General features: G+C 45.9%; 1 protein-coding gene across 4 annotated transcripts in view; it reads left to right on the top strand.

The window, feature by feature from the left end:
• The window catches only part of RIPOR2 (RHO family interacting cell polarization regulator 2), a 209,912-nt gene that overhangs the window by 92,317 nt on the left and 101,667 nt on the right, over positions 1 to 15,928 (top strand). Inside the window, exon 1 of one of the 4 annotated variants that reach the window (XM_084794027.1) lies at positions 7,449 to 7,855. The exons of 2 other annotated variants lie outside the window; for them this stretch is intronic. In XM_084794027.1, coding sequence (XP_084650153.1) covers positions 7,792 to 7,855 — 64 coding nt within the window. In that variant the 5' untranslated portion in view covers positions 7,449 to 7,791. Of the gene's footprint in view, positions 1 to 7,448; positions 7,856 to 15,928 lie in introns of those variants that run through there. One more of the 4 variants, XM_084794030.1, reaches the window with a different exon arrangement.

Here is a 15,928-nt window from a genome sequence, read left to right as displayed (position 1 = left end):
CACCAAAACCTAATTCTATACATTAAGTATTTTCTAGTGTACGATTTAAACATTTTCTTTTTCTAAACCTAAAATTATTTTTAAAGTGGTTATTCTGAGCATTGCAATATCTTAGCAAAAACAACAACAACAACAAAAACCAATGGAGTTTGGATTAGTGCTGCCTTAATTTCAGTAGCAAATACACATTCTGGGCCTTTACAGCCCCCTTTCTTCTCCATATGCTCCTACTGTCATAGAATTTACATATTTAATTATCGAGGGTCTATCCACACAGTTTAATGAGTTCCTTTTAGATAGGTTGGGGAGAACAGAAGTAAAGCAATAACACACTCACCTTTCTTCAGGATTTACAATGGAGTTACGTCACCGTCATTTCCTCCTTTTCCTTATGTTTTTGAGTTATGGTCCAGTGTTTTTTTTTTGTTCAGTATGCAGGACTTCCTCTACCATTTTTATCTTTGTTTTTTTATCTTTTTCTTGAAAGGTCAATTGTATTATCAGTAGGAGTTGAAGGGCCCTTTACTGAAGAGGCTTTGGAAATGTATTCTGGTTGAGATAGAGCACGCAGACCAAGATTGGGTCTTGATACTGTTTGCATACATAGCATAATCTATTGATGAAGATTGTTTTAGTGTGGGATAGCTTGTGAGAGGACTGAGCTTACCCTTGGCTCAGCCACTGGTAAGTATTCTATTTTATAGACTCCGGGGGTCAGATTCACAAGCCAAGCCAGGACTGAAACTTTCCCGTCAAGTCTCAGAGCTAGTGCCATATTACTGAGTCTTTAAAAGTCACTCACTGTGCTGGGCAGTGGTGGTGCACTCTTTTACTCCCAGCACTGGGCAGGCAGAGGCAGATGTATGGAGTGAGTTTCAGGACAGGCAGGGTTCCACAGAGAAACCTGCCTCAAAAACAAACAAACAAAAGTCACTAGTTGAACACTCACCACTCCAAACAATCGACCCCTGAGCCCACAGTTCTGACCTCACCAACCGTACCCAATGTCAGTCTTTCCTCAGTGGCTTTTATGCATTCTTCTCCTTCCTAGGGAATAAATGGATTTGTTCAATGAACAATCGCTTTGTAATCTTACTGAAAAACAAAACAAAACAAAATGATTGTTGACAAAAGGAAGGAGAGAGAGAAGGAGGGAGGAAGGGAGGGAAAGAGAGAGAAAGAAAGAAAAAACAAACAGACCAAAAAAGGTAGTTTATTCTGGAGAAAAATATGGAGAACAGAGGTTTAGGTTACCCCAAATTTCATGTACACTATGACAGCAATAGCATGAAGTTTTTATAGTAACAGATTAATAAAGAAACCCTGTCTCCAAACAAAACAAACAAACAAAAAGAATTAAAGAAAGCCATAAACCAAAAACCGCTTCAAACTCATTGGTGGGAACATCAGAGAGGCAGTTACAGCTGAGTGGGGAAGCCTGGGCTCCGGGCCTCAGATGGCGCCTGATAACGCTTAGCTTTTTGGTTGGTAGAAGCCAGTGAGCTGGTCAGTGAACGCATTCCTAAGGAAAGCCAGTGCTTTGCATGTACATTCCAGGGATCCCCCTGGTGCTCACAAAGTCTCTAGGTCAGTTACAGAGAAGGGCAATAAATGGCTATTAAGAGGACTAAAGATGGCCTGAGATAATTTGATGCTGGACTTGCAGCATTCCAAACTCTGCACAATAATTGAAGTTCTAATCAGCTAATATTGTAGAAGGCTAAGATGCCCTCAAGTTGGAACAAGGAGCAAGAATCCCCAAAGGCCTGAGGAGAGCTGCTCTCCCACGGCGCCAGCATCCCCTCTTTGCAGTACTGGAACAGCCATACTGTTGGTAGACATGATATTTTGGTCACAGCACTTCGCAATTAGATACATTTTACATGCATCTTTACTGGCAAAGTTGCCCAAAGAAAAGGCTGTTTCCGGCTTTGCAATCTTTTCACTTTCCCCCTTTGACTCCAGCTACTCCACAGTTTCAATCTCTCTCTCCTGCTCTGTTCTTCTTTCTACTTCTGGATACTTTACATCTACTTAGTTCAGCTTCTTTCCCCTGTTCTTAAGTTTGTGAATCCGAAAAACAGAAACACAACCTGTGAGAAAAGGCTAGAGAGATGGTTCGGCCGTGTGGAGCACTGCCCCTGTAGAGGGCTTGGGTGAGGCTCCCAGCAGCCACCTGGGGGCTTACCACCATCCTTCCGTTCCAGAGAATCTGAGGTCCTCTTCTGATCTCCGTAGGTACCAGGCACACACATGCTATTTATACATAATGCAGGCAAAATGCATGTGCACACACACATAGACAAAATATAAATAAATTACAGACTGGGATAATTGCAACCTAATTTATCATACCAGAAATTAATAATCTTTTGTTAATATTCCTGTGCCTTGCATAGACGCACCAAGCACAGAGATTTTTTTTTCCCTCAGTGGTTCCCACTGCACCTAACCTCTGGTAGATACATACCATTATTACTTTCCAAATACATGAATGAATGAGTGGATGAATGAATGAATTCAGGAAGGAAGGAAGGAAGAGGTTTTTCAGGGCAAGAGGCAGACCTTGCACATTTCCCATCAGACTTAATACAACACAGGGGAGCATCATGGCTTTAGAGTGCACGCATTGCCCACCTCTGTGCTTGTGACCGTGACATGGGCTCCAGTTAGACTTAGCCCGTGTGTGACCGATCTGCCTGTGATCCAAGTGACCGAGGCACGTCCTCACATTGACTCGGCCTTATGTTCTTTTCTTCTTAAACCGATCTCGCCGTCATTTGCCTCCCTGGGAAGCGTGGGGCTCTGCTTTCGGTTCAGCTTTATCCCCCTTCCTTCTTAGCCACAGCTTTCTCTGCACAAAGAAGTGACAAATGTCTGAGACAATAGACGGCCACTAACTGCCCAGGGCTGATCACTGCACGTTGGGCACATGTATTTAAATGTCACAGTGTACTGCGTAAAGTACATAATTGCAAAATGTCAAGTAGATTTTTTAAAAAGTGCATTGTAAAATAAGAATTATTAGCACTGGGATATGGTTCACAGCTAAAGTGTTTGCCTCACAAGATGAGGACCAGTATACAAGTCCCCAGACCCACATAAATGTCAGTGGGCCTCTAATCCCAGCCTAGAAAGGCAAAGATATGGTCTGCCCACAGCTGTTTCGAAGGTTGGAAGATCAGACAAGAGAAGAGAAGCCTTCTGGGTGGAGGGAGCCATGTAAGGAAAGACTTGAAATGTCTCCAGTTGGGGAGCTGAAAATGGCCCTATGCACCCTAGTTCTTACAGATTCTTGAGGTGTGGCATTTAAAAATGTGGATGCTCAGCCCTGGATCCAATCTAAACCTCTCTAACACTTACCAGACTCATGATTTGGGCAAGCCGTTTTACTTTTTTGAGCCATAAACAAAATTACAGATAATAATTATGCCTGTACATAGGTTTGGTGTAAGAATTCATTTAGAACCATACCAGGCATTGTATATATGTTACCTATCATTTACACATATACTTTTTCTCTTTTGCCCACTTGGGGATATATATATAAATTCAACCATGCTGTTTGTGTTTTATGAGGTTTCTCTTAGTTCATATGATGTTCTGTGGCATCCATACATACAAATGCATTCAGCTGGGTTCTATTAACTTTCCTCCTTACCGAACCATCGAACCTGCAGAGCTTCTCTCTTGGGTGTCTGTAAAATATAGAGAGAAAGGCCGTGTTTTCTACATGTCTGCATTCAAGAGAGACTTCCTAGCATCTTCCCTGAGCTTGCTAGCTATTTTTAAGACATCTCAATAGGAGCAGAGGAGACTGCAAGAGAGACTTGGACTGTAAACTACATGTTTGAATACTTGGTCCCCGGCTGGTTCTGCATAGTTGTGAGACTTTTAGGACATGCATCTTCCGTGGAAGAATGGGCCAGTGAGACAGCACTGCGGGATGTGCACCAGCTGCTCGCTCTGCCTCCTCGCTGCTGACAGAGTGGCATCAGCTGCATGGCACTCTGCTGCCACAAATCTAAGTCACTCCCACTATCGTGAATGCCCTCCTCCGTGAAGGACTGTGTCTTCTTGAACTGTGAACCAAAATAAATACTTCTTCCCATCCGTATGGTATAACATCCTGCTGTGGCAATAAGAGAAGCAGCTGAGTCTAGTATTGGTGGTTACTAAGACTTTGTACAGGGCATGTGTCTCATCACCTGTTCTACTGCTGTGAAGAGACACCGTGGCCATGGCGACTCTTATGGCAAGCATTTACTTGGGGCGTGGTTACAGTTTCAGAGGCTCAGTCCGCTATTGTTATGGAGGAAGCATGGCAGAAGGCAGGCAAATGTGGTGCTGGAGAGGGAGATGAGACATCTACATCTGGTTCCCCAGGCAGCAGCAACAGAGAGACACTAGGCCTGGCATAGACTTTTGAAACCTCAAATCCCAAGCCCCCTGGGTGACACACTTTCTCCAACAAGGCCACACTTCCTAATCCTTTTGCATGGTGCCTCTCCCTCAGCATTCAAATATGTGAGCTTATGGGGGCCTTTCTTATGAAAACCACCACAGCCTGGTGAAGGTGCAGTCTCCATCTCTGTGGGCATTTTGAGAAATGCCTAAGATGCCCCAATGGGGAGTTTAGGTTGGATGATTAGAACAGGAGCTTATTGTACACTGTTGTCTTAGTTAGGATTCTATTGCTGTGAAGAGCCGCTATGCCCGTGGGAACTCTCATAAAGGAAAACACTTCACTCAGCCTGGCTTACAGTTTCAGAGGTTTAGTCCATAATCGTCATGGTGAGAGGCACGGCAGCATGCAGGCAGCCATGGTGCAGGAGAAGGACATGGATTTGCAGACAGCAGGAAGAGACTGAAACACACTAGGCCTAGCTTGAGCTTCTAAGACTTCAAAGCCCCCATTGGCCCACTTCCTCTAACAAGGCCACACCTCCCAATAGTGCTACTCCCTGTGGGCCTATGGGGCCCTTTGTATTCGAGCCACCACAATGAGTGTGTTCTCATTTGTTTGAATTATCCTATTTAATCCTCAAAACGAGCCAAACAAATATGTGCACTTATTTGATAGTCCTGTCCTAGCAGAATCCCACAAAGTAGGAGAGTTACAACAATGATGCTTACTACTGCATAGGTCTAGAGACTGGAAGCCAGCGGTCAGGGCACCAGCAGCAGGGATGGTTGCTTCTAAGGGATTCCAGGGAAAGCCTGCTCGTGCCTCCTCCCGAACTTCCCCTGGTTTAGTGGCAGTCTTTGGTATTGTTTTGTCGACCTCTGCCTTTGTCTTCGTGTGGTGTTCACTCCTTCCTATGTGTGTCTTTTTTAAAATCTCTTTTTACAAGAGATTTTATATTCATATTGGATTAAGGACCCCTTCCTCCATTATGGTAATGACCTCAGGTTTTCCTACTCCATTTGATGATGAGCTCATCCCATGAGATCATTCTCAAATAAAGGCTCATGGGGACTCCAATGTCCGGTTCAGGAAGGACACAGTTCCACTGATTAAGAGGGAGGGAAATAGACCTAGATAGGCTGACTGGTTGACATGGATGATTGGGACCAAACACCTGACAAAAAGGAAGGCAAGGAAAGAAGGTGAAGGGTTTTTAGAACCTAGTCCATCACAGCTGGAAAACATGGTGATGGAAACGCGAGGCAGCTGGGCACACTGTGTCTGCAGTCAGGAAGCCGAGAGTTGAGTGCTGCTGTACAACTCGTTTTCTCCGTTTTATTGAGCCCCGACCCAAGCTTGCTGCATGGTGCTTCCCACTTTAGCGTTGGGTTCCTCTCCTCAGCTAAACCTCTCTGGAAATGCCCTCACTGCCAGGCCCAGAGTGTGTCTCCTAACTAACTCCAAATCCTATCCAGTTAAGAAGAACCATAGCAACTTAACTTAGCGGTTCTGGGGTGGGAAGGGCCACGGTGACTCAGAGCATTGGGAGCCCGTCCCTAAGGCTGTGAGCTCAAGGGGTGGTGGGATCAGCTTGGGAGTCTGGGGCTTGCCTGCTGGCCATCTCAAAAGAGCTAGTCACAACCCAACAGCCTTCACTGCTTTGTGCGTGTGATGGTTGCTGGTACACACCTCATGAGGCTATGACAGTCAAAGAACACAGGACAAAGGCCGAGAACGGGAATATGTGATCAGAATCAACACCCACCCTCTCTTGCATCTCAACTGCATGAGATAAAACTCTAATCCACAATCAGACTTCTTACATTTGGATTTATCTTAATTCAGTCGATTTATGTTGCTAACTCACAGGAAATATCATTTACTTGGGAGTTGGGGTAGGGAAGCAGGTGGCCAGAAGCAAAGGAGATCTTGGACAAGAGAGAGTCCTGTCACCTGCCTCTTGCTGTTTGTCAAGTGAACAACACTATTGGCTTGGGGACAGGACAGTTTCTCCTGCCACTGTCCTGCCCATTGCAGGAAGCTTCCTGCCCTGAGAGTCAAGACACCATGTACCATAAATGATCCCCAGTCATTGCACAACCCCAGCACACAGAGCTTTTCCAAGCTCTCTCACAAGGGCAGTTTCCGCCTTGGTTGAGATGACTGGTAGTCTCAGCAGTTCTCAGAATGTCCCTTACTTTGCGGGAGGACCCCGCTATAGGAACTGGTGGCCTGTGCTCAATAATTCTTGACCCCTGGGTTAACTCCTTGACTTGCCTCATCCCACTTTCAGGATTCCCCTTGGGGAAAAACTGGCTGCACTACCAAAGAAGTTACAGGAGGAAGGGACAGACTCTCAACTTGAAGATAACACTAGGAGTCTTCAAACACACACAGTAACCAAGGCTCCAAAAATAAACACTTTGGGTCAGCAATAGCTCCTCAGCTGTCGCCTCCATTTGCATCTTCTGAATCTAGGAAAGCCCCAGAGGAGGCTGTAATAATACACAGAATCTGCTGGGTAGCTCTGGGTGGCAAACCGAGGGTGGGTCACATGACAGCTGGGCTCTACCGCCTTCCTTTGGGAGGGACTGCTGTGGTTTCTTTAAAGCTACATTGTCTCTGTCTTTTTCCCCCTTTACTGATAAGAGTCCTAAGTATCAGGCTGAGTAAATGTTAGGCAATACACATTTCTTGACACACGCAAATCAACTTTCTGCTCACTAACGGTAGGCTTAACCAGAACTAGTAACAGCTGGGTGAGTGCCACGGTTGGTGTATCACCATAAAGTCCCCTCAAATGCAAGAGGTTTGCAAAAGAGAAAAAGGCAACTATTGCTGAGTGGAAACAAAAGCTCGTGTCTTCCAAACACAGGCTTCGGGGGTGGGGGGTGGGGGGTGGGGGGGGGAGCACAAGGCTTGCTTTACTTTCAGATAAATCGTCATTGAAGCAAAAGCAAGATATGAGAAATCTGAGCCTCTTTCTTTCAACACTACCCTTTGTGTTGAGGTTCATAAGCAGGAAAGCTAAGAGCCCACTGTCCTCTTTAAGAAATATGAAAGTTGGTGCTTTGAAATAGAACTCATCTGGCTCAGCCCCGTTGATATCTGTGTTCGGATCCAACGGGATCTGCATCCCATTTGCCTTAACAAGCCTTTCTTCTCCGTGGTGAGAATGACCTCACCTGGAATTCACTCTGCCAAAGGCTTCAGAAGCCTTTTCATATGAATGAAGCTGCTTTCTTCAGAGCAGATACGGAAGCTGCCCTCCCCAGGGCTTGGGCAATTTACGGGGAAGGAAATCATTGCGTCCCAGGTGGTGTGTCTGCTCAGAGCTAGGGTAGCTGCTGTTGTGAGTGCCTCCAGCTCCCTGTCCTCCCACAATGCAGTTCCCTGAGCCCGAGGAGGAGTTCCTGGTGGATGAAGAGGATGACATCTTTGGTGAAGGTAAACACATCTCCCTGGGAGGAGCCAGGCTGCTTCTGCTCTGACTTGACAGTGTGGGAAGCTTCTAAGTGGTTTGTACAAAGGGTTTAAGGATTTTGAGATGGTGAAGACCAAGTATCCTGATGGTCACAGAAGGGACATTCAGTTTGAGTGATTCTCCTGAAGGTTTTGTTTTTAAAGGGCTACAGCCAGAAAATAGAACTACGTTTTTTACTTGGTCCCTCATTTGAGTTCTTTTCTATGACATCCAAAGGGAAGCCTGGCACAGCGCTTCCAAATGCTGGAGGCTGAGGGGTTCTCCTAATGATCAGCCAGCCCTCCCCCCCTCCCACCTCCCTCTCTCCCTCACTCCTTCTCCCCCTTTCTATTTGGCTACCCCCTTCCTCTTTCACACTTACTTGTTACCCAGCTCTCTCTTCCTCCTTTCCTTTTTTTGGGGGGGATGTTAAATACTGGGAGCTCCTGACACCCACTGGCATTGCTGAACTTTCCATCCCAATTCATAGCTCTTTTAATAATTCTGTGGCTAGCTTAGTGTTTCACATGGGTAGGCTGTAACCTACGGATGGCTTACTCTAGTGCCGCAATGAGACGGGCCATTAGCAAAAACCTTCCTAGTATTTGGAATTGTCTAAATGGATGAGAACTGGGAATGAGGGACCTCAGATTTTTCATAAAATACCCTGTCTTCCAATTTAAAAAAAAAAAGTCTGTCAAGCAATGTTAAAGGAGTTAGTGGGGGTTGTGGGTGTGTACACTGTCTCTAAATGTGGCAAGTTCAACCACGTAAGAATAAAGGCCTGTGGTCCAGTCACCTAGGATATGCTTGCTACCTACATTTTGCTTTAGCCACAGAAATACTTAAAATCAGAATTTAGGAGTCAGGTGACACTTACTCGCCATCACAGCACCAGGAGGTGGAGGCAGGAGGATCAGGAGTCAAGGGTATCCTCTGCTACGTAAAGCATTTGAGGCCAGCCTGAGCTACATGAGACCTAGTCTAAAAAGAAGATGTAAACAATACAGGACAATAATAATGTAGACCAGACTTGTTGGCACACTGCTCAAGTCTCAGCACTTGGGAGGTTAGAGGTGAGAGAGAGGATGAGGAGTTCAAGGCCAGCCTGGGCTACTCAGTACGACTTTGTCAGAAAAAATAAGTCAAACCGAAAATAAGATAAAATCATGTTTGGGTTTTTTATCACAATGTATATCGGTGTGAGGAGTGCCTGTAAAGCTTTGCTGCTGATGACCAAGGTTTCCATCTGCTGCTTTGCCTGAGTGACAGGCACTGAGCGCCACAGGTGCTCTGAAGTGTGGTCTTAGGCTCTGTTCTTTGGCTTTTTCTTCTCTGCTTGCTGTTTACTTACTTAGACACCAGGTTCACAGTTACAACTAGAAAGATTCACCTAGGTTGGGTAATCTCATAGTTTTCGGGCACTTCTCCTTCCCCCTCCCATCCCCTCCCAACTCGCCCCCCACCCCCCCACCCCCCCACCCCACCCCACCCCCCCACCCCACCCCACCCCACCCCACCCCACCCCGGCCCCAGAGAGATGACATTCTAAAATGCCTGGTCTACATTTTCCTATCCAGAGGGATTTTTCTTTTTCTATCTAGGGCTTGTGCTGAAGAGCGCCATCTACAGGCTAGCGCACGACCCTAGATCACGTGTGGCCCCATGCCGAAAGGAAGGTTGGTTAGCCAGACCTTCACAAAGCAGGGCTTCACGAATATGCCAATCTTTCTGCTGAGCACTCGCAGACGTCAGGTTCATTTAATTTTTAAGAAATTATTAGTGAATGTGTATGGGTTGTTCGCCCGCCATGTCTGTCTGTCTGCTGTGCTGTCTGTGGAGGCCGGAAGAGGGTGCCGGATCCCCGTGGGACTGGAGTTACAGCCGGTTCTGAGCTGTCAGTAGGTGCTGGAAATCAAATCCAGGTCCCCTAGAAGAGCAGCTCTTAGCCCTTGATCCTCCCAAATGCCATTTTTTAAAGCTCAGTGATTAGTGTCATTTCAGAGCAGGTTTAGACTTGAATTCTCGTTCTGCCTTGCACAGGGTTTGCAGCATCACTTCTGTTTCCTCGATGTCACCGTGAGACTGTAGGATCTATTTGGTCATGCAGATTAGCTTCATTGTGAGGTTGTAACTACTTGTCTGTTCTCCCATGGATCATGTGAGAGACTCCTGTGAGAATGCCAGTCAGTGTGCTTTTGTTGGTTTTCAGGGTCACGGCTCACTGCTAGCTCACTGTGAATCTGGTCCAGCTTGTGTCTCACTTTAAGAAGTGCTGTGCAGGCATGGCCTGGGTCCTGCCCATTAATCTGCTTTGTGACCTTAAGTAGATTTTTAACCCCCTGGTTCTCCAGTTTACCCCTTGGAAAATGGGACACAAACCTCCTCAGAGCGTGTGCAGATTTATCCTCTTCCAGGGAAGTACTTAGAACAGTACTCCATGAACAATAAAGCACTTACTGCTGCGTTGACAAATACATACTCATGTCATAGAATGGGGATTCTGTTGTCCCCTTTCTGTCGTGTATCGTTGAAAGAACTCTTTGAGCCTCATTCTATAATGAAAACATTATACAGTTATACAGTTTCTGAGACCACAAGGGTTGTTTGTTTATTATTAAAATATAATAAATATATAAGATAAAATTTTAAAAATCAATACAAAATAATGGATTTTATTTTCACACACACATCACACACACACATCACACTACACACACACACCACACCACACACACACACACATATCACACCATACACACACTCATACACATCACACACACATCACACCACACACACATCTCACACACACACACACATCACACTACACACACACCACACCACACACACACACATATCACACCACACACACACTCATACACATCACACACACATCACACCACACACACATCTCACACACACATCACACCACACACACACACTCACATACACATCACACACATCACATCATACACACATCTCACACACACACATCACACCACATACACACACTCACATACACATCACACATACCACACACACACTCACATATACATCACATACACACACACACTTGTACATATTGTACTTGGCTCATATCTGCCCCTTCACTCTCCTTCATGCCCCACTTTGGCTTTCTTGGCTGAGACCACATCATTTTTTAAAACCTCAGATTTCTGCCTAATTTCTGCATCATGACTTTTTTAACCTGGAGTATGTGACCAGCCTAATTTCCCTGGGCTTTCTGCTCCCTAACGTACCCAAGAAAGCAGCACAGTCCCCACACAGTGAGTCCCCTCCCACACACAGACGGGAACCACTCAGAAAGCTTGTTGTTGGGGCAGCTCTGTTTCTTTACAGCTGACAACATCTTTTAAAGGAAACATTGTCCTCCTAAAAAACATACAGTTTGACAGGTTTTGTGCGGATGCATAAAGATCTGGCAAGGGGGTGGGGGAGCAAGCAGCGCTTACAAGGTGTTTCCTCGCAGACTCTCTGAGATCCTGTTTGTTCTCTGTGGTTAGAGAAAATGTTAAGGTTCACAGAACTAAGAAGCAGTGGTGTACTACTCTACTGCTATCCTATGAGAGAGAGAGAGAGAGAGAGAGAGAGAGAGAGAGAGAGAGAGAGAGAGAGAGAGAGGAGGGAGGGAGAGAGAGAGACAGGAGGGAGGGAGAGAGAAAAAGAGAGGAGAGAGAGAGAGAGAGAGAGAGAGGAGGAGGAAGGGAGGGAGAGAGAGAGAGGAGGGAGGGAGGGAGGGAGGGAGAGAGAGAGAGAGAGAGAGAGAGAGAGAGAGAGAGAGAGAGAGAGACATGTGAAAAATGTTGGGTGTTATGTGTGGGTGAACAGTCTCCTCTCTCTCTCTCCTCTCTCTCTCTCTCTCTCTCTCTCTCTCTCTCTCTCTCTCTCTCTCTCCCCTTCCTTCCCTCCTCTCCCCTGCCAACAGACAGCCTTCAGGATGCTTTCTAAAAATCTACAACCTTACTGTGCCGTTGGAAGGCAGTTACTATCAGGTACATGTGGTCTTTCTTGGAAAAATGGATGATTTCATTATTAAGATATTGAAACGCCAGTATCTCGCACTACTGGCTGTTTTCTCATTGTGTTTCATGCTTATCAAACTAAAGGGCATTCATCCATGTTATTGCCAGGCAGTCTTGACAGCCAGCTGGTGAACACTGGTGGACACCATCGCTGTATGCATTATCTTTCAGAAAAGAGAACCACTGTCCTGTGGGAAGCATCGGGTCTCAGGTGGTGGTCAGTGAGCCTGTGAGCATGAAAATTACACCTTAGCAGCAGTTGCCTCCTTTTTTAGAAGCCCTGGCCCCAGCCGCTTCCATTTTCAGAACTGCTTGGTGGCTTCAGTCCAGCACGCTGATTGGAACAGTAAAACACTATGAGTTCACAGTATCTCTCCGGCTCTTGCACTCCCATAGCACTTAAGATCTCACCTAAGGACCACATCCAACTGAGAAAGCTCTGCTAGCTCTTTCTGTCCCCAGAGATGGCAGAGCACATGGTAGCAGGGGTACCTGTCCTATCCTGAAGGGACTTGCTTCAGCTTCTAGACGGAGATGAACTGGCCGCCTGTAGCACTTAAGACAAAAGACTAGCTGGTGTTTGCAACAAATTCCCTCAATTTTAAAAGAAAGTGTCTCCCCATTCCTCAAGACAGTCAGTCGAAGGGCTGGAGAGATGATGGCTCAGGGGTTTGGATCACTTGCTGTTTTTGCAAAGGACCCAGGTTCAATTCCCAGCACCCACATGGCTCACAACTGTCTGTAACTCCAGTGCCAGGGGCTTTGACAGCCTTTTTCTGGCAGGCACACATGTGATACACAAACAAAATACCCATATATCAAATTAAAATATATGAGAGGGTGGCAGGGAGAGAGGGAGGGAGGGGGAGAGAGAGAGAGAGAGAGAGAGAGTCTGTGTGCTTTCTCTTCCAAAGGGAACTTCACCTCAGAGCAAAAAGACCTCAAAATGAATCAAGAAAGAAATTGTAATTAGGATGCAGGCTGAGTTTTGCCTTTTTATGTAGACTGATTATAAAACAAAGATGTTACCCCAAACCACAAGAGGGAGCCCACCTCCGACGCTGCCTGGAGGACCAGGGCCCAGAGGCTGGATATCCTAGAGACTTAGGATAGAACTGAACACTCTTTTCTGAGATATTCATAGACTGGTGCTTAGCCCAATTGTCACCAGTGAGGTTTCATCCAGCAACTAATGGAAACAGATGTAGAGACCTACAGCCAAATATTAGGAAGAGCTCTGGGAATCCTGCGGGAAAGGCAAAGGAAGGATTGTAGGAGCCAGAGGGGTCAAGGATACCACAAGAACACCCACAGAATCAACAACCTGGGCTCGTAGGGTCTCATCAGAGAATCTGCAGGGGACTGACCTAGGCCCTCTGCACATCTGTTGCAGCTGTGTAGCTTGGTCTTCTTGTGGGACTCCTAACAGTGGGAGCAGGGGCTGTCTCTGACTCTTTTGCCTGCTTTGGGGACTTCTTTCTTCCTACTGGGTTGCCTTGTCCACCCTTAATATGAAGGGAGGTGCCTAGTCCTACTGCAATTTGATATGCCATGTTTGATTGATATCCATGGGAGGCCTGCCCTTTTCTGAAGGGAAAATGGGGGGTGCAGAGGGGAGGTGGGGAGAAGAGGATGGAGGGAAAACTGCAGTCAGGATGTACAAAATAAAAATAAAAATAAGAAACCTAAGATGTTTTAAACAGTTCTGAATTGCGTTTGCCCCTTCCAAAACTAAAACATGACAAGAGGGAGAAAGGGGAAAAAAGGAAGGAAGGAAGGAAGGAAGGAAGGAAGGAAGAAGGAAGGAAGGAAGGAAGGAAGGAAATTAAACTAAGGTTATATATAAGATATAAAAGCAATAAGTCCATGAAGCTCGAACTAGTTGAAACTTCACATAAAAAGCAAGGAAACTAAAACATAAACATAAGCTGTGGTGGACAGTGTCGGGGGTGGTGTTCTGTGATTATTCTGCATTCCATATCATATAAAACATACAACAATTGTCACTTAACTGTATTTAATCTTTCTCAAAAAAGTCTGGGGTTCTCAAGTGGACTCCGCAGGACTGGAAAGCAGGCAGGAAGAGGCTGTCCTAGTTTGACAGAGTGAGAAGAATTTGCTACTCTTTTGCTTTCACCGTTTGCCAAGACTGTTTGGATCCGTTGCCAACCTGTGTTCCTGGATAAACAGTTTGGATGGGAATCGTTTCCCCTGATCTCTCACAGGGTCCGGGGCAGACCCAGACCTCCCCACAGTGGTCAATGCCTGTGCGACCTCTGCCTTGGATTACTGAACATTGTCTTCCCAGAGATGTCTAGGAAGCTTTCTTTGGCTGGTGCCAACAAGATGGTGTCATTTCAGGGGCACAAACCAAAATAGCACACAGAACTAGAGCCATGCAGGCCAGCTCAGCCATCAGTCCACCCCCTGATTTATGGCCTCCAGTGACCTCACAGTAACCTATTTAGATCTGCCAATGCTAAAAGGGGCTTGGTAGTACAAGTGGGGCATGTCAAATGTTTATTTTAATATTTGTGAGCAGACAGAAAAGTCTGCACATTTTAGGAGACTGGAAGATATATGTGGGTATACAGAACTTGACTTGAAAACTAAATCTCTGTACATACTCACTGCAGACAAGAGAGAACAAAGGAAAGGGGGATGGAGGAAGGGAGGGAGGGAGAAAGGAAGGGAGGAAGAGAGAGAGACAGAGACAGAGACAGAGAGACAGAGACAGAGAGAGAAAAGAGAGAAAAGAGAAGAGAAAAGAGAGAAATGTGTAGTAATTATGGCCAAAATGTTGAAATAAACTGTAAGTCTAGCCTTTCCTTCTTCTTTGATAAAAGCCATTTACTCAAGCCCATGTTTTTAAATTAAATGGTGTGATTTCTTGAGTTAACTATGCCTAGCACAAAAATGTTTTTGTTTTTCTTAAGAAAGCATTGCTGTTCTGAGAGTCTGTGCTCATCACGTGCTCATCAGCAATGGCTTCCAGAGGAAGCACCTTTGTTGACACAGTGCTGCAGAAAGCACCTCGCATACAGAGAGACTAAGGCCACTGCTAATGGGCCACTAATGCCACTGCAGTTCTTAGGCTGTGAACTTTTTAGCACTCAGGCTTAAAACTCAGGGAAGGCAGCAGCAAGCTGCTCTGTGTGTGGATGGTGGTAATACTGATGTCAGTGGTAGTGATAACGGTTTGATGATAGTGATGGTGGTGGTGAGGACAGTGGTAGTCTTGCTGAGGATAGGGAGGCTCATGGTGCTGATGGTGGCAGTGGTAACCGTGATGATAATGGAGTGATGGTGTTGATGCTGGTGAAGGTGGTGATAATGATGTTGGTGGTGATTGTGGTGGTGATAGTGAAGTTGAGCATGGTAGTAGTGATAATGGTGATGATGATAACTAATGAGGGTAGTGGTTGTGGTAATCATGGTGGTGGTGATGGTAATGATGGTGGTGGTAGTGATGGTGGTGGTGGTGATGGTAGTGATGGTGATGATGGTGGTAGTGGTGGTGATGGTAGTGATGGTGGTGGTGGTAGTGATGGTGATGGTAGTGATGATGGTGGTGGTAGTGATGGTGGTGGTGGTAGTGATGGTGGTGGTGGTAGTGATGGTGGTGGTGATGGTGGTGGTGGTAGTGATGGTGATGGTAGTGATGATGGTGGTGGTAGTGATGGTGGTGGTGGTAGTGATGATGGTGGTGGTAGTGATGATGGTGGTGATGGTGGTGGTGGTGATGGTGATGGTGGAGGTAGTGTTAGTGATGGTATGTGTGATGATGGTGGTGATGGTGGTGGTAGTGTTGAGGCTTTTAGAACAGCAATTATGACTGCCCATGAAGCCTCTATGATGTTCCCTCAGGATTTTGCTTCTACTTCCACTGACTTCCAGACATCTTCAATATTAACAGCTTCTGGAGGAAACTTTGACAATTAGTTCTCATGAACTTATGAGTAAATATGCTCAGGATGACAAACATTTGCTTGCTTAGTGCTACTACTACACGAG

Source organism: Acomys minous (genome assembly GCF_964271855.1).
Source record: "Acomys minous genome assembly, chromosome: 9".
Lineage (NCBI taxonomy): Eukaryota > Metazoa > Chordata > Mammalia > Rodentia > Muridae > Acomys > Acomys minous.
The sequence above is the reverse complement of the archived record's forward strand: the minus strand, read 5'-3'. Positions and strand labels throughout refer to the sequence as shown.